The sequence below is a fragment of the Erpetoichthys calabaricus genome, chromosome 5 (genome assembly GCF_900747795.2).
Source record: "Erpetoichthys calabaricus chromosome 5, fErpCal1.3, whole genome shotgun sequence".
NCBI classification, from domain to species: Eukaryota; Metazoa; Chordata; class Cladistia; order Polypteriformes; family Polypteridae; genus Erpetoichthys; species Erpetoichthys calabaricus.
This window is the reverse complement of record NC_041398.2, coordinates 202,482,173-202,509,785: the sequence shown is the minus strand read 5'-3', so window position 1 is coordinate 202,509,785 and position 27,613 is coordinate 202,482,173. Positions and strand designations below refer to the sequence as shown.

At 41.6% G+C, this 27,613-nt stretch overlaps 1 protein-coding gene across 7 annotated transcripts in view; it reads right to left on the bottom strand.

The window, feature by feature from the left end:
• The window catches only part of agtpbp1 (ATP/GTP binding carboxypeptidase 1), a 239,983-nt gene that overhangs the window by 196,746 nt on the left and 15,624 nt on the right, over nucleotides 1-27,613 (bottom strand). For all 7 annotated transcript variants that reach the window (XM_051928607.1, XM_051928606.1, XM_051928605.1 and 4 more), the window contains one exon: nucleotides 16,980-17,043. In XM_051928607.1, the coding sequence (XP_051784567.1) occupies nucleotides 16,980-17,011 (32 nt within the window). In that variant the 5' untranslated portion in view covers nucleotides 17,012-17,043. The remainder of the gene's footprint in view (nucleotides 1-16,979; nucleotides 17,044-27,613) is intronic.

Here is a 27,613-nt window from a genome sequence, read left to right as displayed (position 1 = left end):
CCAAGGCTCTCTGAAAAGCATTTAAAGATTTTGGTCCAGAATGATGTTAATTTGGTGCACGTCCAAAACATGTGGCCCAGTGAAGCCAGAACTTGACTGCAGCGTTCGCAGGTTGGATTTTGCCCTGGAAACATTTTGGACAATTTAAAATCAGAGATGCACTCAATATATAATTTTGAGTTGAATAATTATATGCTTTGCGCATATGGAGCTTGAGTGAATTCTTTGCATTGCTACCTTCCACTCCTTTTCTGAGATGTTGAGTGAGAGATCCTTTTCCCCACTTTACTCTTGGATATTTGAAAGGGAGGGACTGTAAAATAGTTTTATACGAGGGGGGACCCAAAAATAACCGGAATTTTGTTGTTGTTAGGTTGGTACTTGTGGTACGTGGTTGGGCCGCTAGGGTGATCTAGTTACACTCCTCACAAGTCAGTCTGCCAAGTGCCATCAGTCTGGAAGGTTGTGCTTGTGTTCAGTGAATTTTTTTGTAAAAGTAGGTTGCGCAACAGTGTGAGAAGGAAACACCCTGATTTGTGGGAGTCGGGCAATTGGTTCTTTCATCATGACAACGCTCCATCTCACACTGCTCTCAGATTTCGCCAATTTTTGGCAAGAAACGGTATGACAACTCTGAACCACCCACCCTAATCACCGGATTTAGCTCCGTGTGATTTCTTTTTGTTCCCTCGGATGAAAAAAAGACTTGAAAGGAAGGCGTTTTGCTGACGTCGAAGAGGTAAAACAAGAAACGACCAGAGCATTAATGGGCATTACTTCAGACGAATTTAAAAAATGTTTCGAACAATGGAACAAACGGTTAGATAAGTGTATTTCCGCCAATGGAGAGTACTTTGAAGGAGACTAATTGTAGTTTGTACAGAAAATTAAAGACGTTTTAAAAATATTTCCGGTTATTTTTGGGTCCCCCCTCGTATATTGCAGAAATGCTGTCTGAGTCCTCAAGACTGATCAATTATTTTTTCCGGCATAGAGGTAGGTGGGAAATTATTTAACTTTTCTTAACTCTTGCAGGGCTGATGTTGACTTTTGTCAAAAGTTGACGATGGTAATCAACTGTAAACTGTGACAAAACCCACCTGTAGCTGCTGAAATATAAGGTGTCATCAGGCACGGGTAAGACGCGTGTCAAAAGAATTCTCAGAGTCCAAGAGTTCATTTTAAAGGTATTCAGTGAAAGTTAAAAGCGAATAATCCAAACAAGAATAAAAGAAAAAATAGTTACACACGTAGAATAAAAGGCAAAAAAAAGGAAAAAATGTATCTTCTATAAACTTAGCTTTTCTTGAAAGACTTTAGTTATTTCTATACTTAAAGGTTCTTAATTTCTTCTTCTCTACGCTTTATGTATGGCACAACACATAAATTAAGTGCTGTTTTCTTACATATTTACTTCTCACACTCAAAGGGCTCGTAAGCCGGTTGGCACATAGGCAAGCGCCCAAGCATGTTAAAAACCGTATGCCTCTACACCTTATACAAGGCAAGGCTGTCACTAACTAACTGAAGAATAATGTTTACTCCAGGCTGTAGAAATGGCAAGAATATACCAATACGATTCTATTTACGGGGGTTATAGGGACCTCCCATAATTTATGCATTGTCATCTAAGAAATATTCATGACTCTTATAGAACAAGGAAAATGGCTCTTACACCACCATTACATTTTAGTTGGACTCTCATTGCTAGAAGGAAAGTTAGATTCATTGGTTTGACCGGGATTCCCTGCACTCTCGTTAGTAGCAAGGCGCACACAACGGCAAAAATGGCACTGACATCTGGCGAGAGATAAAAGCGAATGTGTAAAGCAAAATACTCTGGACGACGTTGTTGCCTATTATCTCTGAACTAGACTAGGACTTGTCGTACTCAAGTTTTTGATACAAGCGATCGAAGATGAATGTGAGGTTCCAGCTTCAGCTGATTGGTTCCTAGCTAGTCGTGGTACTGACAATGTTCGCCAGGGAGGACAGCCACTTAACAATGATAAGAGGTAGAAACCAGATTGTAATGCACTGCGACCATGTCCCAGCCACACAAAGACAGCCTGGCAGCAAGTAAGCCACACATTCTTGGCAAAACTGATAGCCACAGCATGCAACAACAGACGTTTTATGTTTGCCTTCTGAGTGAAACCATTGCTTTTTGGAAAAAATATTCAGCCCTCAAAGAGTTAAAATGATATGAGCCCCTGTTTAGAGTTATTTGCAAAGGTATAGTTGTTTTTTTATTATCTTAACTACCACTGTAGTTTAAGAGAATTATTTATTGCAATGATTCTTAACCTTTTTCCTAATATAACACCCTACTGTACTACATTAGACACATGTCGGTACACTGAGTCATGATCACATTATGCATGTCACAGACTGTGTATGCAGGCTGCCTTTTTCATAACAAAGTCTACATTTCTTAAGGGCTGGTTTGTGCTTTTAGCCCCAAAGGGTAACTCCTTGGCAAATGTAACTTGAATGCACATGCATGTGCCTCTGCTATTTTTTGCAAAGCTAAAATTTAAACACTTTAAACATAGTAGTAGTTGCATCCCTTTTCAGTAATGCAATGTAAAAAGGGATTTTCAAAGCACACTCAGCATCAGAGATAAACTGACTCAAAAATTGGGTCTTGGACCAGACTGCCTGCTACAATTGGCTAGACAACTGTCTTTGCACCCTCATTTCCATCCCCACTGCTTCAATGCATATATACATAACATTCCCCCTTAATATTAGTATGTAAAGCAATAGAGTATACTAAATGGACAAAAGTACAGGCTATGCTTATGCTGTACTAAAAAACAAATGAACTTCTTTTTCCTCCTGTTTCTCACCAGCTGTGCTGCACTAGGCTGACCTTAGACCACAAAAAAAAAGTGTCCAAAACAAGGACAAAATTTAGCTTTAGTTCTAAGTAAACTTCTGTTCAGTACTTGCTAATTTAATCAACACTCCACAGTTATCTGAAAGTTGGTGTCCTACATTATTAGTTATATTAAACCAGAGGACATAAAATCAAAGTGAGGTCTATGAACTATGATGTTTCACACCCCGTCTCCCCAACTGCTGCTTAATACATCATTTAAAATTAAAATTTCTTATAATTTGAGTGTTCTGATTCATTGTCTGGGCTTGCATGGTGAAAGTAGTTATAGTACAGAGGCTGCTGAACTCACTGCTTCTAAATTCTGACCCTGCTAAAGTCTCCAGCTCATAAATCACTTTTTAAAAAATATATATACAGTATATAGCAGTAAAGTGTTTATTTATATCAGAATCACTTTTATTCACCAGGATCTTAATGTAGAGGACTTTGACTTGGTAGTTTTGGAGCTACTTATAACAGAATACAACGTCAACATAACAACATAAATAGCACAAGTTAAAAAGAAAAATTCACACACATTGCAGAATGCTATACAGGTAGAATTCCGTTACAACGAATATCTTTACAACAAAGTATTTTTATGGTCCCGACAGTTTCCCCATATGACACAAGTCTATAGAAATCTCGTTACTATGAAATACATTCAGCAGATACTTTCATTACAATGAAGTGACCTTGAAAGTTAGTTCTGTGATCACAGCTCAGTTGTGCACAACAATCCCCAAACAGAATCATTGGTATAAAAAAAAAAAAAAAATATTTCTTTCTTCGAACTTTCCTTGTGTTTTTTTGCAGTTTTTGTTTTCGGTGGTTTTCAGTGATACCTTTTGCTTATTGCTCGTCAACATTTGAAAAACATCCATTGGAATTTAACTCATTGTCACCCTCCTATAGAAACGGCAGACACGAAAAAACAATAACAGTTCATATTAGAGAAAAAAAAAAAAAACTTAATTTTTGCAGCAAAAAGAAAAAAAGACGTTGCCAGTGAATTCGGAATTTCGCCATCGACACTATCAACTTTCTTGAAAGACCGAGCAAAAAAAGAAGAAAAATCTCGGGTTGGAAATGTATGCGAACTGCTGCATTTGAAGATGTCGAAAAAGCCATTTTTATGTGGCCAAGTGATGCTCGTTCAAGAAACATTCCTATTAATGCGGCACTCATTCAAGAAAATGTGAGGTTTCTAAACTATCTTGGGACCTCCCCCAACTGGACAACACGCTGAAGAGCGTCCCGAAGTGCGTTCACCGTGGAAGACTGTTTATCTGTTGCCAGAGCAACAGCAGGCTCACAGCTCTGATGCAGCTCGGCACTGAAGCAAACAGTAAAGATCTCAATGGGTGATGCAAGGAATATTGTAAATGCAGGTAACAGGATTACTTGGCCACTAACCCTGGTCACAACGCTGTCTGACTGCTGTACCTGTTTATAGGAGAGTGGCAGATCCCGCTACAATAAATAACCCTGCTGTTCCTGTTTCAAGCTGAATAAAGCTGGTTTTGCTAAAGTACTGAGACTAAGCCTCGTGTTTTCGGGTGTAAGACAGGGACTTATAACGTGACAATGATCTTTTAGGATTCGCTTCTGTGGCACCTCACTGCACTGCTGTGAGCCTGCTGTCGCCCTGCCCCGGCAACAGACAAAAAATCTTACACAGACGCAGCAATCACGCTTCGGGACGTACTTCAGCGTGACGTTCCCGTTGGGTGAGGAGTGGGGGCGATCCCAAAAGAGTTCAGAAACCTACAGTATGAAGAAGAAGAAAAGGATGATTTGGCTTCTGCTTAATGACTGTGCTGCACACAACATGCTTCAGCCATTGGATTTGGGCATCATTCGCACCCTGAAAGTGTATTATCACAAGGAAATGCTGAGAAAAATTCTCATCAAAATAACTTGTAGACAGGAGAAGATTAAAATTAACGCGAAAGAAGCTATTGAAATGATTGCAAACGCCTGGACGCAAGTTAAAGAAAGCACTATAGTGACAAATACAGAATCTCATTACAACGAAATTTTCATTACAATTAAATATTTTTTAGGTCCCTGGCAGTTTGTTGTAACGGAATTTTACCTGTAATTATAAGGGAGATGTGCAAGTGAAAGTGCAAGTGTGTAGTATGTATGCACATGCACACACATACATGTAAACACAGACACAGACCTTCATACAGTACAGTGGAACCTCGGTTTACAAGTAACTTGGTTTACGAGTGTTTTGCAAGACGAGCTAAAATTTGTAATAAATTTTGACTTGTTAAACAAGCAACGTCTTGCAATACAAGTAGTATGTATACGCTTTGTCTGCTGAGCGTCATGTAATCACAGCTGAGCTGATGGTTCTTCTCTTGCTGCGGGATTGTGGGCAATCGTCTCCTATTCTCCATCTGAGTCGGTGTGCCTCACTCATATAGTCAACATCCATACAAGCGTATACTGTTTACTACAGCATTGTGTGTGCGTGCGTGCTATGACGTGCGAGTCCCCGTCTTGCACCACCAGCTTTATTCAGCTTGAAACAGCAACAGTGTGGTTATTTATTGTAGCGGGATCTGCCACTCTCCTATACACAGACACAGCAGTCAGGCAGGGCCGTGGCCAAGTAGTACTGTGTCCTGCGCATTTATAATGTTCCTTGTATCACCCATTGACGGCAGGTGCTTATAGCATGTCCGCGATCTTTTCGGATTCGCTTTTACGGCGAACTGCTACAGCGCTGGGAGACTGCGATTGCTTTGGGACAGTCTTCCGAATGTTGTCGCGTTGGGTGGAATCCCACAAGAGTTTAGAAACCCACTCACACCAGCCATGATTCTTTTCAAAGGTAAAGTGCAGGTTAATTTGTTCTATGTATTTTTACTTTATATTTTGTATTAATCATTTTTATATGAATAATGGTGAAATTCACTTTGATATACAACCCCAATTCCAATGAAGTTGGGACGATGTGTAAAACGTAAATAAAAACAGAATACAATGATTTGCAAATCCTTTTCAACCTATATTCAATTGAATACACTACAAAAGACAAGATATCGAATGTTCAAACTGATAAACTTTATTGTTGTTTTGCAAATCTTCACTCATTTTGAATTTGATGCCTGCAACACATTCCAAAAAAAAGCTGGGACAGGGGCATGTTTACCACTGTGTTATATCACCTTTCCTTTTAACAACACTCAATAAGCGTTTGGGAACTGAGGACACTAATTGTTGAAGCTGTGTAGGTTGAATTCTTTCCCATTCTTGCTTGCATTAATGGTGCCTTCACAGATGTGCAAGTTACCCATGTCATGGGCACTAACACACCCCATACCATCACAGATGCTGGCTTTTGAACTTTGCGCCGATAACAATCCGGATGGTCCTTTTCCTCTTTGGCCCGGAGGACACAACATCCATGATTTCCAAAAACAATTTGAAATGTGGACTCGTCAGACCACAGCACACTTATCCACTTTGCGTCAGTCCATCTCAGATGAGCTCGGGCCCAAAGAAGCTGGCGGCGTTTCTGGGTGTTGTTGATATATGGCTTTCGCTTTGCATGGTAGAGTTTTAACTTGCACTTGTAGATGTAGCGACGAACTGTTAATGGACAATGGTTTTCTGAAGTATTCCTGAGCCCACGTGGTAATATCCTTTACAGAATGATGTCGGTTTTTAATGCAGTGCCGCCTGAGGGATCGAAGGTCACGGGCATCCAGTGTTGGTATTCGGCCTTGCCGCTTACGTGCAGCGATGTCTCCAGATTCTCTGAATCTTTTCATAATGTTATGGACAGTAGATAATGAAATCCCTAGATTCCTTGCAATTGTACGTTGAGAAACGTTTTTAAACTGCTGAACTATTTGCCCACACAGTTATTCACAACAAGGGGGCTCCGCCCCCTGCTCGCTTCGCTCACCTACCCCCGGCGTTTTGAACCCGTGCCCGCTGGGCAGCCACGTGTGAGGATGACGCACGTTTAATACGGAGCGTTCGCCCGTGTCACTCTGGGGCCCCCCACTGTTAAAACGGAGCTCCGTCCGTACTATTATGCGGTGCATTGTGGACTACTGTGGACCCCGTAGTGTTTCCTGTTTCAGTTTGTATCTCGGTCAGTCGAGCTTTTGTTTTTGAAGCTTTTGAATTCCGGTCTTCATTATCTGTAACCTGCTGTCCATGTGTTTGGCCCCCTCGTTTAACTTGTTTATGACGGTTTACTTTGCTTTCTACTGTGTCCTTCATTTCTGATCTCGCTTTATTCTGCTTTTGTTTCAATGACACCTGGTCCGTGGTGAATATATTTTCCCCTTTTCGAGTAATAATTTTCATTTATTTGCGATACTGTGATGTTCATCGTACTAATAATGCATCACTGTAATGTGATTCACCTATGCTGTATAGTTTGGACGTGTGAGGATGACGTACAGTATGTTTAATACGGAGCGTTCGCCCATGTCACTCTGGGTCTCCCCACTGTTACTACGAAGCTCTTTCTGAACTATTATGCGGTGCACTGTGGAGCATTGCGGACTCTGTAGTGTTTTCCCGTTTCACTTCGTATCTCGTTTAGTCGAGCTCTTTCTTTTTGGAGCAGTGCCTGCCTGGTCTGCGGCATTTCAGACGCACATTGTAGGCGCCTGCGTTCATTAATTATATCCAGGCAGGCGCGTGTTTGTATCTCGGTCACTCGAGCTCTGTCGTGTTGAATCCGTGCCTGCTTTGCCTACGCAGTTTGAGACGCGCGTTGTAGGCGTCCACGTTCATTAGATCTGTCTACGCAGGCTCGGTGTCGAAGCTGTGTTAGTTGTTGAGCTGTTTGGTTTTGGAGCCGGGACAGTTTTGCTTCCGCGGTTTCAGACGCGTGTCCGTACCATCTCGGATTTGATGTATGAACCTTTGTGGACTCCGTAGTGTGTCCCGTTTCACTCTGGGGCGGGGCGTTGACTCCTCTTGTTTTACTATGTCTCCTCCTGCGCCTTCACCACGCATTAGTGCCACTCACATATGGCGGCGACGCCTGCGTCTTCCGTATTATGTCGGTTTTTACCATGCTGTGTAGACGCGTTTGCCTTTTGTACTTTACCATGCCTTCCGATGCACGATGTAGGCGCCTGCAACTTCCGGGTCCGCCTCTGCTGTGTGGTGTGGACGTTTAACTGTCGTTGTTTCTGCCTTTATATTCTGTATATCGGTGTGCATGTGTTTCGTGCCTAGGTTTTTTTGAAGCTGTTGCATTCCAGTTTTCATCATCTGTAACCCGCTCTCCATGTGTTCGTCCCCGTTCTTTAATCCCTTTATAAAGGTTTACTTTGTTTCCTACTCTTTGTTTTATTTCTGACCTCGCTTTATCCTGCTTGCGGCATGTCAGACAGTTCGTAGTCTCTCTCGTTTTACTCTGGGGAGGGGGGCTTTGTTCTGTAACCTGCTCTCCATGTGTTTGTCTCTGTTCTTTAACCTCTTTATGACGTTTTACTTTGTTTCCTACTCTGATGGTTCTTAGTCTCTCCCGTTTTGCTCTGGGGCGTGCAGTTGTGTGGCGCCTGCGCACGTGCGTAGTCTCTCCCGTTTCACTCTGGGGGGGGGGGGGGCTTTGTGTGGCACTTGCGCACTATGTCTTTTGCGTCCACGGGCAGGTCCCTGCATCCATATCCGGTTTACCATTCTCATTTAGTAATATGGATGTGGTGAACCTCGCCCCATCCTTGCTTGTGAACAACTGAGGCCTTTTGGGGATGATCCTTTTATGCCCAATCATGACAAACACCTGTTTCCAATTAACCTGTTCACCTGTGGAATGTTCAAAACAGGTTTTTTTTTTTTGTTTTTTTTTTTTTAAACATTCCTCAACTTTCCCAGTCTTTTGCTGCCCCTGTCCCAGCTTTTTTGGAACATGTTGCAGGCATCAAATTCAAAATGAGTGAAGATTTGCAAAACAATAAAGTTTATCAGTTTGAACATTCGATATCTTGTCTTCATAGTGTATTCAATTGAATATAGGCTGATAAGGATTTGCAAATCATTGTATTCTGTTTTTATTTACGTTTTACACAACATCCCAACTTCATTGGAATTGGGGTTGTACGAGTGCTTTGGACTGCGAGCACGTTTCCGGAACGAATTATGCTCACAAACCGAGGTTCCACTGTATATGACAACTGCATAGATAGATAGATTCTTTATTAATTCCAAGGGGAAATTCACATACTCCAGCAGCAACATACTGATAAAGAACAATATTAAATTAAAGAGTGATAACAATGCAGGTATAACAGACAGACAATAACTTTGTATAATATTAACGTTTACCCCCCCGGGTGGAATTGAAGAGTCGCATAGTGTGGGGGAGGAACGATCTCCTCAGTCTGTCAGTGGAGTAGGCAGTGACAGCGGTCTGTCGCTGAAACTGCTCTTCTGTCTGGAGATGATACTGTTCAATGGATGCAGTGGATTCTCCATGATTGACAGTAGCCTGCTCATTGCCCGTCACTCTGCCACGGATGTCAAACTGTCCAGCTCCGTGCCTACAATAGAGCCTTGCCTTCCTCATCAGTTTGTCCAGGCATGAGGCGCCCTTCTTTATGCTGCCTCCCCAGCACACCACCGCGTAGAAGAGGGCGCTCACCACAACCGTCTGATAGAACATCTGCAGCATCTTATTGCAGATGTTGAAGGACGCCAGCCATCTAAGGAAGTATAGTCTGCTCTGTCCTTTCTTACACAGAGCATCAGTATTGGCAGTCCAGTCCAATTTATCATCCAGCTGCACTCCCAGGTATTTATAGGTCTGCACCCTCTGCACATAGTCACCTCTGATGATCACGGGGTCCATGAGGGGCCTGGTCCTCCTAAAATCCACCACCAGCTCCTTGGTTTTGCTGGTGTTCAGTTGTAGGTGGTTTGAGTCACACCACTTAACAAAGTCCTTGATTAGGTTCCTATACTACTCCTCCTGCCCACTCCTGATGCAGCCCACGATAGCAGTGTCGTCAGCAAACTTTTGCACGTGGCAGGACTCAAGAGTTGTACTGGAAGTCCGATGTATATAGGCTGAACAGGACCGGAGAAAGTACAGTCCCCTGAGGCGCTCCTGTGTTGCTGACCACAATGTTAGACCTGCAGTTCCTGAGACACACATACTGAGGTCGGTCTGTAAGATAGTCCACGATCCATGCCACCAGGTATGAATATACTCCCATCTCTGTCAGCTTGTCCCTAAGGAGCAGAGGTTGAATGGTATTGAAGGCGCTAGAGAAGTCCAGAAACATAATTCTTACAGCACCATTGCCTCTATCCAAGTGGGAGAGGGATCGATGTAGGATATAGATGATGGCATCCTCCGCTTCCACCTTCTCCTGGTATGCGAACTGCAGAGGGTCGAGGGCGTGGCGAACCTGTGGCCTCAAGTGGTGAAGCAGCAGCCACTCCATGGTCTTCATCACATGTGACGTCAGAGCAACAGGTCGGAGGTTGTTCAGCTCACTAGGATGTGATACCTTTGGGACTGGGGTGATGCAAGATGTTTTTCCAAAGCCTCTGGACTCTCCCCTGTTCCAGGCTCAGGTTGAAGATGCGCTGTGGAGGACTCCCCAGCTCCAACGCACAGGCCTTCAGCAGTCGTGGCGATACTCCATCTGGATCCGCTGCTTTGCTGACACGAAGTCTCCTCAGCTCTCTGCTTACCTGGGCTGCTGTAATTGTTGGTGGGGGGAAACTCTCTCTTATGCTGGTATCAGCAAAAGGTTGGGTGGAGAGTGCAGTACTCCGAGGTGAGAGTGGGTTAGGGTGGTCAAACCTGTTAAAGAAGTTGTTCATCTGGTTTGCTCTCTCCACGTCTCTCTCGATGGTGGCACCCCCGCTTCAAGCTGCAGCCAGTGATGATCTTCATCCCATCCCATACTTCCTTCATGCTGTTATTCTGCAACTTCTGCTCCACCTTTCTTCTGTACTGCTTCTTCGCCACCCTGAGCTGGACTCGGAGTTCCTTTTGCACGCGCTTGAGCTCATGCTGATCACCACCTTTAAAAGCCCTTTTCTTCTGATTCAAAAGGCCCTTGATGTCACTTGTAATCCATGGCTTGTTGGTAGCATAGAAGCGTACTGTTCTTACTGGAACTACAATTTCCATACAGAAGATGATGTAGTCAGTATTACAGTCAACAACCTCCTCAATGTTCTCACTATGTGATCCCTGCAGGATATCCCAGTCTGTAGTTCCAAAGCAGTCTCTCCGAGCCTGCTCTGCCTCAGGGGATCACTTCCTGAATGAGCGTGTGGTTGTAGGTAGCTCCCTCACTCTTGGTTTGTAGTGAGGCTGAAGCAGAACCAGGTTATGATCTGCTTTCCCAAGCGCAGGCAGCAGGGTGGCACTGTATGCGTCTTTAATGTTTGCATACAATAGGTCAATAGTCCTATTTCCCCAGGTGTTACAATCCACATCTATATTACTAACTGAGAATGGTAAACCGGATGGCATGGACGCAGGTACACGGCGATGGGACCATGAGACATACTGCGCAGGCGTGTACAGCGCGCGTCTCATAGACCGCACGCAAAGTCATATCCACCGCGAACGAAGGAGTCACGGCCCAAAACCGAAAGAGCTCAACTGACGTGAATGAGAAATGAAGCAACAACGCGCCCATAGCTAACGACTAACGACACAGCCATACAAAAAAGAGGATTCTGCGCTGCAACCCACAGTCAAATGGAAGAGGCTACGGCAGCCCCACAGGTCCACAATGATACTACGGAAGGCGCAGGCGTCACCGCCATATTGTGAGTGGCACTACTGCGGGGTGAAGTTAGGAGTAATGTGCTGCTTGGGATTGTACAAACCGCTGAACACTTTACACCGAATTCAAACACAATACAGCTCAACAATACAAACACAAGCCCACCTAGATAAGATCAATGAACGCAGGCGCCTACAATGTGCGTTCGAAACTGCGGAAGCAAAGCAGGCACGGGTTCAAAACGAACGAGCTCGACTGACGGATATACAAACACGAGCCCGGCTGGATAAAATCAATGAACGCAGGCGCCTACAACGCGCGTCTGAAATGCTGCAAGCAGAGCGGGCACGGCTCCAGGACGAATGAGCTCGACTAATATATTTCAGGATACCCAACGCCGGGGGTAGGCAAGCGAAGCGAGCAGGGGGCGGAGCCCCCCTTGTACTGGGAGAAGGCAGGTAATGTTTTGTCCAGCGTCACATGGTTAAAATCTCCAGCGATTAGCACAAGCGCTTCAGGGTGCTGCGTTTGTAATTTAGCAACAGCGGAATGAATGATGTCACCCGCTATCTCCACGTCCGGCCGAGGAGGGATGTAAACAATAACGTGTCCAAACTCTCTGGGCAAGTAATAGGGACGCAGTCTTACGGCCAACAGTTTGATGTCCCTGCAGCAAGTGGAGATTTTAACATTTACATGTCCAGAGTTGCACCACCTTTTATTGACATAGACAGCAAGTCCTCCAGCTTTCCGCTTCCCACGGGTACTTGCGTCTCTGTCCACTCTAACTGTGCTAAACCCGGGTAGCTCCACGTTAGCATCTGGGATGTTAGTTGTTAGCCACGTTTCACAAAAACACAACAAACTGCATTCTCTGTAGGTCCTGACATTTTTCACCAGCGCAGCCAGTTCATCGATCTTATTTGGTAGTGAGTTCACATTTCCCAGGATCACAGAAGGCACTGAAGGTTTGTATCGCCACTTTCTCGCTAGACACTTGGCTTTTATCTTAGCGCCAGCTCTGCTTCCACGATACCGTCTTCTTACCTCGTCTGGTAAATAGGGAACCACACCGGTGCGGGCATTTGTTCTCAACGCTTGAAGTTGACTACTTGAACAGACGAGTCTCTGCGTGTAAAAATCCATGTCCAAGTAGCAAAAAGTGTCCAGGGAACAAGTCCACATAAAAGAAAGTGGTATTAGTGAACAGTGAAATTGAGAAAAATAGAGAAAAAAGGTAGAAAGATAAAGTCATACACGGAGCTGCTGGAAAGGCTGCCACTCGCGGCAGCGCCTGAGTCATGGATAATTTAATATGCAAAAAAGAGAGGCCAAGTTACTGGTAAGGTGTCTGTTAGTTTTAGTTTTAATTGACCTGAAGTGTTTATTTGAGGGGAGTTTTTGGAATAAGCGATGAGCTGGGTGAGAGGAATCTGTGGTGGTGCTTTTGACATGGTTAGTGACACAAGATGTATACAGGTCTGCAATAGATGGAAGAGCACAGCCAATTATTTGCTTAGCAGGCCTCAAAACACGCTGTAGTTTATTTTTGGAGTGTACCATTGCAGAAATAACCCAGAAAAAAAAATGGAGAATGTGATTGCACTTTCAATTATGGCTTTGTAAAACAGAACTAGGATTGGCTAGGAAATGCTGAGCCTTTTTAGGGATGGAAGTGGTGTTAATGTCACAGCTGAGAGTATTTGTGAAAGCAGTGCCCAAAAATTTGAACGATTCTACCATATTGACTGCAGAATCATTTCTGGAGGGAGAGGTTGTCACTGTTATTAATGGTCAATGACCATTTCCACTGTCTTGGTGGTATTAAAGACTAGTTTGTTGGGAGAACACCAAGACACAAGACAAGGTACCTCCTTTCTATCTATATTTCTACATTTATTTACACATATAAACAAACACTTTGCTGCTCCTTGATGCTGTGATTTAACACTAGAATTACCAGAGTCTACGAAAAAGCCGTCCCACCTTAAAACCGTTCTCACCTCTCTTTTGTCTTCTAAATGTGCCGATTAAGACGAGCAGCAAGAAGCTGGCTATTCCATCCCCCACTGTCGCAGAACATTCACTAAGGTTTCCCAGCTCATGCCTTGTTTGATTATCTGGGAGTGACTGAACTGCTGGAGTTTTAGAATGGAAATAATGATCGTTATTTGGAATACACGCATTTCATGTGTGTTCCGTTTCTACAGTAATCTGTGTAAACACATTGCTAAAACAGAAACTTTTTCATATTTTAGTAATAAATGTTACAAAACTGGCACCCTGCCCAGGATTGGTTCCTGCCTTGTGCCCTGTGTTGGCTGGGATTGGCTCCAGCAGACCCCCCGTGACCCTGTGTTCAGATTCAGCGGGTTGGATAATGGATGGATGTTACAAAATGTAGGCATAAACTATAGAATGTGTGAAGCCTGAAGTCCAAACATCAAATAAACACTTTCACAAGGTTTAAGGATGCTACAATACTTTCCGTAGCTTAACGCTAAAATTTGCTGACTTGGAGCACAGCTACTCTGCAGTGCTACAGAGACGTGAGTTCGATTCCCAGCTTTGGAGAAAGTGTTTTTTTTTTTTTTTCCTCAAACGGACATAAAATTTATAAATTGGTATGCACTGTAAAACGTTAAGTTTAAAATGTCGATCATGGTTATTTCTGTTGATTAATTCATGCTTTTTACTTAGAGTCAGAACAGGAGCTTATTCAGCTTCTGATCTAACTCAAACAGCGCCAGTATAACTTCACACCCAACCTGACGCTGTTCGTTTTCAAATAATAGTGCATTACTTCACCGATGTTTTCTGATTGGTACTATTCGCGTCATAAACTGATTTCTTCAAAACGTCACATATATTTGTCTCTTTCTTTTTTCAAAATGTGCGTTGTAGCACGCAGCAACTGGCCACCTGTATGTTCTTGCGCACACTGAATAAGACAGCGCTATATGCAATCATCAGATTCAAATGTTAACAGTTAACAGTTATATAGCACGGAATGGAAATCAGCAGTTCTTAGCATTGCACCACGCAAGCTGTCATATCAACCGCCTACTGCAACTTGCTTTCTTTTTTCTTCGGTTATAGTCTTTAATAAAAGTGCACTTGTTTTGTTATACTTTTACATCAACATATGTTCCTGTGTTTGAGCTACATGGGCATGCTCAAAAAATACACGTTTAATGCAGTGAAAAGTGCATGCAGACACTTCAGTTCGCAAGCATTGGTACGACAATGCAGTCATAACTACACTGTAGAACTATAGCACGTCTTTATGTGAAAACAGCAGTGTCAGATGGGGAGTGTCTGATGATTGCATATAGCGCTGAAGTTACTACTCTTTGCTATGCTTTCCTCTGCATGTCCTGGAGTACAAAAGAAACAGCATACAGCAACATGCGGAGACTGGCAAGATTGTGGGAAAAAAACACGTGGTCATATGTATCGTGATACACTGCAGAGCTGTAGCACGTCTTTATGTGAAAACAGCAATGTCAGATGGTTAGGGAAGGATCCTGAACGCGACAGAGAATGAAAAGTGAATTAAAAAAAACAAAAAAAAACAAAACAAAGCTAACCTTTGCAAATATCATAAATTACACCGGCTGTTACAGACTGAAATCAAATGTATCTTTTTATTCTAAAACAGTAAAAATAAGAACACTTCACTTCTCAAAAGGGAGTCATGCAGGATCGAACTCGTGACCTTCTGATTGCCAGTCAGCAACTGATACTGTTGCGCCACGGCAGTAGTCATAGTAAATGAGTGTCAATGTCGCACACTAAGGCGGCTTTTTTTGGCGGCGGCTTTTTTTTTTTTGTACCTTTTGTGAAAGTGTTTCTTTGATATTTGGACTTCAGGCTTCATACATTATATAATTTATGCCTACATTTTGTCATTTGTTACTAGAATATAAAAAACATTTCTGTTTTAAAAATGTGTTTACACAGATTACTGTAGAAACGCAACACACATGAAATGCGTGTGTTCCAAATAACGATTTATTATTTCCACTCTAAAACTCCACTTCACTCCCAGATAATCAATCAAGACATCAGCTGGGAGAAGTTTGTGTACGTTTTAAGTCGGTGGGGGGGGATGGAATAGCCGGCTGCTTGCAGCATGTCTTTATCAGTACATTTAGATGACAAAAGACGCTGGCGGAGAGGTGAGAACGGTTTTAAGAAGCAATTTAAGGTGGGCCGGATCTACGAGTTTTTTCGTAGGCTCTGGTAATTCTAGTGTTAACCTCCTTAGCGTTACATTTTTTCTCAAAAAAATATGCAGAAAGCATTGCAATTTTTGGCTTGAAAAACTACATATTAAATCTCATCTTCCTACTGTAGTGCAAAGTCAGAAGTGTACAAAGTATAGTAATGATACAAATTAATAATAATAAATAAAAAATAATACTGTATATACTGTCAAAATGAGTCATTTGTGTGGTACATCTTGAAGCAGGATAAAAAAAACAAAACAAAAAAAAAAAAAAAACAATCCAATGTCACAGTTGGGAAAATAGTAGCATGACTCCTTGTGGATTATCTTTCCAGGCGGATCAGTTTCTGATCAGCACACGTGCAATTGACATGAGCATCACTTTTGGATTCATCAGAATCACTTTTCTGTTTCATTGTCTCTTTCAGTTTCGCTGCCTGAAGACAGATTAACCTTGTCATTAGTGCTTGTATCACTGTCAAGAGCTTGCAACACCTGGGCTGCTGAAAAACGTTTCTTACATGACATCATTATGAGGCTGGGAGAAGACACTTCCGCACTGTTGCCTGAGACACGCCTATATCATTTCCCGAGCAACGCTCGGCAATAACGCTGTTGGCACTTTTACAGCCCATCTATGCAGTTGCCTGAGTGACACTTGGGACTAACACTAGGAGGTCAAAATTCTTTTCTCCTTTAAGCCCCAATACATTACATTTTTCAAGAAATGTTTCTCATCTGTTCTCTCATCTATGTCAGTAGTTTCGTAAATCCACTGGCTCACAAAACTATTGTTCATAAATTTTCCATCAAATACCAAAATGATTTATCCATACATCCATCCGTTTTCAACCAAACATATCTTGGGCAGGGTCATGAGGAAGATGGAGCCTAACTCTAGCAAGCACTGGGGACAAGGCAGGAACAATCCCTGCACAGGGCACCAGTTTACCACTGCACACACTCCAACCAATTCAGAATTACCAATGCACCTGATCTTGATGACCTTTGCACGTGATAAGAAGCAATACCCACAAAAATACAGAATACAATCCTACAGAACTACTGCAACTTGAAAATGAATGCTTAGGAAAAACAGTTTAAAAAGTTTTAGTTTACTCACCCTTTCTCGGATACCATTTTCGTCTTATTCATTTTTATGCATTTGTTTCACCATTTCACTGTATCTAAATATAAACAAAAGTAGTGCTTCATTAATAAAACATTTTAAATTAATATTTAAGTAAAAAAAAAAAAAAAAAAAACACAAGAAAAAAACTTAAAACAGGAAAATATTTAAGAAGACTTTAACTAAGGGAACTTTTAATTATTTTTATACTTAATCATCAATTTATACTTCCAGTCATATATTTGCCATTTTTGGTAAGTTGTAGTTGCAAAAGCACCAAATCTCAAGGACTTGATTCGATTTCAGATGCCAGTTACATCATACTGCAAAACTGGAGATCATAGTTAGATGAGACCTAAAGGATATGAAAACCTCAAACCAGAGACAAAAGACTTAACACCCTGTACAGAATCCCATGCAGAGCTGTAGAGTTGGTACGTAACACCTTCAGCTCCTCACTATATGGTACCACGACTACTCTATTTACAATTTAAGCCAACATGTTGTACCAGTCAAAGATGTGGAGTCACTCAGAAATTTTTATGTTTTTGATAGAAATCGATACCTTTTTTATCAAGTTACCATTAAATTGATTTAAAACTATAGCCAAGGCATTACTAGTGTATATTATGGCAATTAATGTTTAAAATAACTGATTTTTAATTTATTATTCACAAATGGCTGTAAAGCCCCATTTTCAGCAATAATTCCTTCTGTGCCCTCCCAATAGACAGAACTTAATTTGTCCCTGTGGGAAATTTGGCTTTTTAAATTAAAAAAAATACATAAGATAAATAAAGATAAATATCAATCAATCTACCCATCAATCGACACACAATAACTCATAACAAAGTGAAAACATGCTTTCAGAAAGATATGCAAATGTATTAAAAAAACAGAAAGTAAAATATATCTTATTTATAAAAGAATTCAGGCCCTTTGCTGTGGCACTTGCATGATAAAACTGTTGTGAGGCATATGCTGTACAGTAATCCCTCGCTATATCGCGCTTCGTCTTTCGTGGCTTCACTCTATCATGGATTTTATATGTAAGCATATTTAAATATATATCGCGGATTTTTTTGCTGGTTCGCGGATTTCTGCGGACAATGGGTCTTTTAATTTCTGGTACATGCTTCCTCAGTTGGTTTGCCCAGTTGATTTCATACAAGGGATGCTATTGGCAGATGGCTGAGAAGCTACCCAATCAGAGCATGTATTACGAATTAAATAAAACTCAAATATATTGTGAGCACAGGGGCTGTTCGCACCCCTAGAAGATACGGCCACTCCTCAAAAAACACTGAAAGATTACCTTCACATTGCTCTCTTCCTTGTTGGGCTTAAATGTGGCTGTTTTGTCAAGCGATATGCTTCCTGCATGGTGTTTCGCATACTTAAAAGCTCAAAGGGCACGTATTGATTTTTAATTGTTTGTTTTTCTCTGTCTCTCTCTCTCTCTCTGACATTCTGTGCTCCTGACGGGAGGGGGTGTGAGCAGTGGGTGGGCTGTTCGCACCACTAGACAATACGGACGCTCCTCTAAAAAAATGCTGAAAGGCTACCTTAAAATTGCTCCCTTCCTAGCAGCTGCGTTGTCCGGCGGTGCTTCGCATACTTAAAAGCCCAAACAGCCCTATTGATTTCTGATTGTTTGCTTTTTTCTGTCTATCTCTCTGACATTATCTGCTCCTGACGCGCACTTCTTTGAAGAGGAAGATATGTTTGCATTCTTTTAATTGTGAGACGGAACTGTCATCTCTGTCTTGTTATGGAGCACAGTTTAAACTTTTGAAAAAGAGACAAATGTTTGTCTGCAGTGTTTGAATAAAGTTCCTGACTCTCTACAACCTCCTGTGTTTCTGTGCAAATCTGTGACCCAAGCATGACAGTATAAAAATAACCATATAAACATATGGTTTCTACTTCGCGGATTTTCACCTTTCGCGGGGGGGTCTGGAACGCAACCCCCGCGATAGAGGAGGGATTACTGTAGATAAGAGAAATGGTATAAAACCATTTCTAAACTTTTGATTGTTCCCAGGAGCATAGTGGCCTCAATAATTGTGAAATGAAAGAAGTCTGGAACCACACGGACTCTTCCTGAAGTTGACCATCTGGCAGAACTGAGTAACTGGGCAAGAAGGGCACTTATCAGGTCCTCGGCTGGGCTGGAAGAACCTATCAGTAAGATGACCTTTTCAGCTGGTCTCTCTTAATCAAGCATTTATGTTAGAGTGGCTAGATGGACATTGCTATTAAGTAAAGGGCATATGGTTGTTTTTTCTGACACTCTCATAGTCCTTTAAACTTTCTCTTCTCTGATTAGACAAAAATTGAACTCTTTGGGCAGAATGCCAAGCACTATCATCCCCTGCCAAAAATCCTTACAGTGAAGCATGACAGTGGTAGCATCATGCTGTGTGGGTGCTTTTCATTGGCAGAAACAGAAAGACTGGTCAGAATTTAGGAAAGGATAAATGCAGCAAAACACAGATAGTCTGACAGGCAAAAATTGCAAATTTATCCATTTAAAATTAAATCTGCAATGCAATCAAGTGTAAAGAAAGTGAAGGAGTCTGAATACTTTTTGAATACACTATAAATATGCAAGCAGCTTTGACAATGATGCCAAAAGGGAAAAGGCTGCATTTTGGGGTTTTAAAGTAAAACTTGAGTTGAGAATCAGATGTTCAGTACAGTATCACAACTATGAAAATTGAAACAGGGTATCGTACAAGATTGATATTTTTCAAAATGCATTTTCCATATGAAATTGTGTTCGAATATCTGCCATTTTCAAAAACGAAAAAAAACCTTGCCGCACTGGCACTTTACAATGGAGCATAAAGCACTACTTGAAAATAAAAGCCTAAGGGCAGGTTTATACTTCACGCTTAGAACATATATGCACATGCATCATGGAAGCTTTGACGCTTCCTCCAAACATGTCGGCAGAAATGAATGTGACATGTGCGACAGTTGCAGTACCAGCAAAAGTGGCATGTGTGTGTATGACGTGGATAGTAAACAATGATGCTGACATGTGACATCAGACTTGCAGCTTCAACAAGATCAATCTGTGTGCTTCAATGTTTGATAAAGGGTTCGATACGGTGAAGAAAATCATCAAACTTAAATGCTGACATACGAATATCTTCATGGTGCTTTTCTCCATCCACATCTCACAAAGGCAAAACAAGCATCACATATTCTCTAGCGTAATGATGAAATACACTTAAAGGTCTGACATCTTTTGTTACTGTTGCAAAAAAAAGACGGCAACTCCAACAGAGTGCAAAGGATTTTTATTTGTAACATCTTTGTCCCTCAACTCACAACAGTGAGAAACCAGATTTTGTTTTCTAACCATGATTTCTCAATATGCCACCTGGTAGAATCCTGGAGATTTACTTAAAATATACTCACAAGTACAGTCAGTACACAGGTTGAGTAGAAGCAGCACCCTCAAGCTCACACATCATGTAGTATATCCCCGGCCTGAAGCTTACAAGAATAAGTCCTCTTAAGAGTGTTGATAAAAGAAATCTGTGTTTGACGCATGTGTGTTACAACAAAAGGGATCTAGAAATAAGTAGTTTATTGCATATTCCTACTATTTTTCAAGGTAAGGATGCGTTTTCTATTAGCTTGTGTTCTCACATAAAATTGGAATTAAATCAAAACAAAGGCAAACACTTGGCACAAAATGCTTTCTGTAATTTTAACTATCCAGAGGAAACAACTCCCTGGGGTGTGTGATGGTAGAATCTCATAATATATATATTTTTTAAAATGACATGCATCAGATACTTTACAACATGTGTGTAATTGAAAGATGTGGATCAATGCTTGATAACTGTCTTGGCTTATTAAAAAAAAGGGACATATTGGGCCAATTTTAAGGCTTTTGTTTTCCAGCTATACCCTTGCCCCATTTACTCTAATGCAATATGCAAGGGCAGACAAGATGTGTTTTGGTTGTTTTTTTTTTTTTTTTTAATTTATAGAAAATGCTGGACTTTGGTATATATGCATTTGCAACACAAAATTATATTCCAAACAACTTTGACGTGAAACATACCAAACTTATCCTTTAAAATTATATTTGAAATATATTGAAGTATATTTTAAGATATCTTAAAATGGATTTCTCTTCAATTTGAAATATCATTAACTGATTTTGAAATGTCTAAAATACATTTTAGACATCTCAAAAATAAGTCAACCTTTTAAATGTACTTAAGAGATATCTCTTCACACTGATTCATATTTGTAATGTCTAAAATGCATTTTTTGATATTTTGAGTTAATTCTGACATTTTAAAGCCAGTTTCTTCTCAATTTGAAATATGTTCAAGATGTGTTGATGTTGTTAAGATAACCTCAAATTTGAGTTTAAGATTACCTGAAATATATTTGAGATATCATGACATCGGTGCCAATCAGGATATCTTAAAATATGTTTAAGATATCTTGAAAAGCAGGTTGCATGGTGGCGCAGTGGTAGAATTCCTCCCACTCTCCAAAGGCATGCAGATTAGGGGAACTGGCAATACTAAATTGGCCCTAGTGTGTGTCTGGTGTTGGTGGGCGTGTGTGGTTGTTCACCCTGCAATGGCTTTGCGCACTATGCTAGCTGGCCATAGTAACCCTGGTCTGGATTAAGTGGTTAGAAAATGACATATGACATCTTGAACAGCATTAGAGGTTATTTTAAGATATCTGGAAATGAATATCACATATCTCAAAATCCATTTTATGTATCTCAGATTCAATGACACAATAATACAAGCAAACTGTGCATAAACTGAAAAATACTATATGTAGCATAAAACACACTGTACAAATCACACATAACATCTTACACTGCATTGATAATAAATACAACAATAAACAACAGGCACAGAAAATTAACGCTTAGCAGTCAAAGTTCCTGAAGCAACTCTATCAGTAAAATATAAAAACAAGACCCAAAGCATAAAGTATTGCTCACAAAGAATGTTTTACATACTGACAAAGCAGTGTTTCCCCAACCTCGGTCCTGTGGCCCCCCTGTGGCTGCAGGTTTTTGTTCCAACCAGCTTCTGTTTTTAATTGGACTCCTGGGCTAATTAAGTGATGTGGTATTTCCCAAGTTCTGTGTTTTGGGAACAATATAGAAATTAGAAAACTAAGTTTGGTTTTAAAAAAATAAAAAAATAAAATATATATATATTAAAAAGTACCAAGCAGTTATATGGGAATAATGTATTTTTTTATTTTTAACAATATTTTCATCTTGATTTTCATTCTACTTTTCTAGGTGTTCTAATTGTTTAATTAATCCATTATTTACTAATTAGTGGGTCTGATGCTGAAGTACTTGCAGCCTTTGATTATTTCGTGTTGTTTGCCAGTGTGTCTGCTCTGCTCATTTTTAATTGCCTCTCTATTATACAAAAAAATCCTGGAAAGGAAAAGCAGGTCGACAAGATGTGATCTTTTCGGAAGTTCTCGGAAGACACTTAAAAGACCCGCGAGATGCAAACAATATCAAATAAGAGCACGGAACACTCAGTCATGTAAAGGCATGTAGCACACACAGATCCTGTGCTCTCAGCACATATAAAGCGTATAAGGACAATACATTAAGCAAAGAAGAAAGAGCAGCACGGAGAAAAGAGACCCAAAAGCGTAGGAGAGAAAAAAATGCAGATAAGAGATTATGAAGGCAGTGGAATTCGAAAGGCTCAAACAAATGATAGCGCAATGCACATGCAGAGAAAGGTAAAGAATACGAAAGCAGTACAATTCGAAAGTATTGTAGCATCCCAGCCAGGTTGAAGCCTTTTTTGTTTTAAGTGACTTAGGTCCGATTGAGGGAGGGCGGAGTACAACTCGGAAGACGGATAGCAGCATGACAGTAGATGATCCGATGGCACCTCCTTAGCATGCGTTCAGCAAAAACTGCAAAAACCTGCAGTCACAGGGGGTCCCCCAGGACCAAGGTTGGGAAACACTGTGACAGAGTATACGAGTCTGTATAAAAGGGGTGGTGCAGGCTGAGGTCAGCACTTTGCAGAGAGAGGTTTACCTTTTTGGATTGTGACAGTATAGGTAAACAATTCCTTCCTGGGTCTAAAGTACTAGACTGCCTTCTACAGTTCAGATGGCAGGAAAGCACAAACAGCTCATAGCAGGGAGGAAACCTTAATAATACAAGTTCTAGTAATGTCTGGATAGAGCTCAGAGAGGTCACTGTATTTCTTTGTATTACTGTATTTCAAAGACATTCTCTCAAGTCTCCTGGTCTGGTCTGATATTGTACTATTCTCATACCAGAGGGACATATACATGGTCAATATATTCTTAAGCTTGGATCAGTTGAAGCAAGCTCATCTTGTTGAATTGCTGAGCTTTTTCAGTTTCCATATGAGGTGTTGGTGCTTTTGTACATTTTTCATTAATGCTGTGGTGTGAAGGGTCCACGTAATGTTGTCAGAAATGCAGAGCCTAAAAACTGCTGGCTAACTCCACTGAAATACTACTTATGTGTATGAAGGTATGAAGTGCTCAAAGTCCCCTAATATTAATGTCACCTATTTTGTCTTGCCGGCATATTAGGTTTCAAGCAGTGCCACCTATTCCCATGCCCAAAACTGTACGTTCATGAACAAATTTGATCAAGATAGTGTTGCTTTCATCTAAACAGTCATGGCTGAACATAAGGAAAAACAGTAGGCACACACCTCTAAATCACTCCAGCACTGAGGATGTAAAATACAACTTCCCAAACCCTAATATTCTGAGTTCAAAAATGATGGGACTGTTACTTACAAAAACGGTTCTCTTGTGAAATCAGTTTGTACAAGTACACCTAAATGATGTGTGCATTCTCATGACAAAAATCAATACACAGGAACACATTCTGCTCTGAAGTGAACAGAGGACAAGCTTAAGTTGAAATTATGCCGAATTAGATAGATATTAGCTGCAATAGCGAAGTTATAATTTTGTATCATTTATTATGAAATAAAACTAACCTGCAAACCTATCAGAGGAACAGGAAAACCTCTAACAAAATATTGAAAGCATATACAATAACAGTGACAAAACATAAAAAAAGAAGGAATGTGTTATTATTACCATTTATTCCTCTTGACAATGCATACCAACTCCAGATTAAAAAAGAGAAAACCTTTCCTGAAATTAGATAAGCAATTTTCTTGCATTGATGTTCTGGGTGCCTTTTGGTTTAGAAATCATTGTTCATAGTTCCCTTTTCTGACAGCCAAATCCGATGATCTCATGTCTCTTAATCTCAGATGTTGCGCTTCCATCGCTGTTTTTCTTCCTTTTGTTTTTGGGTCCAGAAGACAAGCCATATTAAGTTCAAATGCACATGCGGGATTTCAGGATATGCGACACTGCTCACCTTTGATTGCCAATCCTGTCTTGATGACTAATGACTGTGATCGAAGTGTTTGATCTTTAAAGTACTTCTACACTCCTTTATTTCAAAAAGCTATAAACTAATTCAGAAATTCCTAGTTCTATGGAATCTATTTGTTTGTAGGTTATAAATTAATTAAAACAGGTTCTGTGGTATGTGCTATTTCCCATTCCCAGTTAATAAAGTACCATATTTTTCGCACCATAAGACACACTTTTTTTTCCCCAAAAGAAGGTTGGAAATGTCTGTGCGTCTTATGGAGTGAATATTGCATCACAGACCATGATGTGTATTACCTGACAAAAGTCGACATCCAGGGGTAGAGGGCGACAAAACTCACTGTTACATTATAGTCATTCCCTCTGTGCTTGGAGGAATGTTAGACTCATTGACTCGGCACCTAATCCTTGCATGTGAGTGAGTTGCAAAATGTAAACAAATGTAAACAATGGCAAAATGGCATCGACATCTCACGAGGGAGCGAAGCGAGTGCAGAAAACAAATGTTTTGCACATTATCACTGAGTTGGACTTTTGTTGAGAGTGATCAGGAGATTGAACAAGAGAGTGAGGAACTGGCATCAGCTGAGCGGAACACCAGCCGATGCCGCCCCAGGTGAACGCATTCGTGCACCTATGGCAAGGTTCGTGTGGGAGGAAAACCTAGACATTGATACGTGGGAGCCAAACTGGCTACCGGACTTCACAAGACAGTATGGCTTGCTGTTGGACTCGACAGATTACCAGCCGCTGGACTACTTCAGGCTGTTCTTTCCTGAAGCTGCTTTTCAGGTACTGTCAGACGAGACAAACAGGTATGCAGAGCAATTTTTTGAATTGAGGGCTGTGCTTGCACCGCATTCTCGTTTTTCAAACTGGAAACTCACAACAAAACACGAGATGAAGGGCTTTGTGGCATTACAAATATAGATGGGACTAGACTGGCGATATAACTTCAGGGAGCATTGGTCCAAACGTGCTTTGTCCCCTGGTGGCTTTGGACAGGTTATGCTGCGTGATGATAGGTACGTGCTCCTGCAAAGTGACTGTGAGCAACTGAGCTTCTGACACTAAATTCTGACACTAGCGATGAGGAGTTCTTGGGGTTTCCATAAAACTAGAAGAGTGCTTGAACCTTAAAGTCTCTCCTTATTTGTTAATGACAGTGATGATGTTTCTTAATACTGCTGTTGAATTTACATGGTTGAAATATTATTCTGCTATATTTTATTAAACATATTAGTACACCATTTGGTTCAGAATATTTTTCTTCTTGTTTTCCTCCTCTAAACCTAGGTGCGTCTAATGGTCAGGTGCGTCTTATGGTGCAAAAAATACGGTAATTGAAAAAGAAGCTGTCTGGAATAATGAAGCTGACTGGAACAAATGCATAATTAGCCAATTCAAAAGTATGCATGGAAAGTCCGCAAGTCTTATAAATACAGTTCATTCTGGTCTGTTTGAGCAAAATTATTAAAATTTAAGATAGATAGATGGATACTTTATTAATCCCAAGGGGAAATTCACATACTTCAGCAGCAGCATACTGATAAAGAAACAATATTAAAGAGTGATAAAAATGCAGGTAAAACAGACAATAACTTTGTATAATTTTAACCTTTACCCCCCCACACCCCGGATGGAATTGATGAGTCGCATAGTGTAGGGGAGGAACGATCTCCTCAGTCTGTCAGTGGAGCAGGACATTGAGTCTGTCGCTGAAGCTGCTCCTCTGTCTTGAGATGACACTGTTCAGTGGATGCAGTGGATTCTCCATGATTGACAGGAGCCTGTAGAGCGCCCGTCACTCTGCCACAGATGTCAAACTGTCCAGCTCCGTGCCTACAATAGAGCCTGCCTTCCTCACCAGTTTGTCTAGGCGTGAGGCGTCCTTCCTCTTTATGCTACTTCCCCAGCACACCACTGCGTAGAAGAGGGCACTCGCCACAACCGTCTGATAGAACATCTGCAGGATCTTATTGCAGATGTTGAAGGACGCCAGCCTTCTAAGGAAGTATAGTCGGCTCTGTCCTCTCTTACACAGAGGATCAGTATTGGCAGTCCAGTCCAGTTTATCATCCAGCTGCACTCCCAGGTATTTATAGGTCTGCACCCTATGCACACAGTCACCTCTGATGATCACGGGATCCAGGAGGGGCCTGGGTCTCCTAAAATCCACCACCAGCTCCTTGGTTTTGCTGGTGTAGGTGGTTTGAGTCGCACCATTTAACAAAGTCCTTGATTAGGTTCCTATACTCCTCCTCCTGCCCACTCCTGATGCAGCCCACGATAGCAGTGTCGTCAGTGAACTTTTGCACGTGGCAGGACTCAGAGTTGTATTGGAAGTCCGAGAAATTAGAGTCCCTTGCGACGCTCCTGTGTTGCTGACCACAATGTCAGACCTGCAGTTCCCGAGATGCACATACGGAGGTCTGTCTGTAAGATAGTCCACGATCCATGCCACCTGCCACCAGGTATGAATCTACTCCCATCTCGGTCAGCTTGTCCCTAAGGAGCAGAGGTTGGATGGTGATGAAGGCGCTAGAGAAGTCCAGAAACATAATTCTTATAGCACCACTGCCTCTGTCCAAGTGGGAGAGGGATCAGTGTAGCATGTAGAGGATGGCATCCTCCACTCCCACCTTCTCCTGGTATGCGAACTGCAGAGGGTCGAGGGCATGGCGGACCTGTGGCCTCAGGTAGTGAAGCAGCAGCCGCTCCATGGTCTTCATCACATGTGACGTCAGAGCAACAGGCCGGAAATCATTCAGCTCACTAGGATATGATACCTTTGGGACTGGGGTGATGCAAGATGTTTTCCAAAGCCTTGGGACTCTCCCCTGTTCCAGGCTCAGGTTGAAGATGCACTGTAGAGGACTCCCCAGCTCCAACGCATAGACCTTCAGCAGTCGTGGCGATACTCCGTCTGGACCCACTGCTTTGCTGGCACAAAGTCTCCTCAGCTCTCTGCTTACCTGGGCTGCTGTAATTGTGGGTGGGGGGAAACTCTCTCCTATGCTGGTATCAGCAGAAGGATGGGTGGAGAGTGCAGTACTCCGAGGTGAGAGTGGGTTAGGGTGGTCAAACCTGTTAAAGAAGTTGTTCATCTGGTTTGTTCTCTCCACGTCTCTCTGGATGGTGGCACCCTGCTTCGAGCTGCAGCCAGTGATGATCTTCATCCCATCCCACACTTA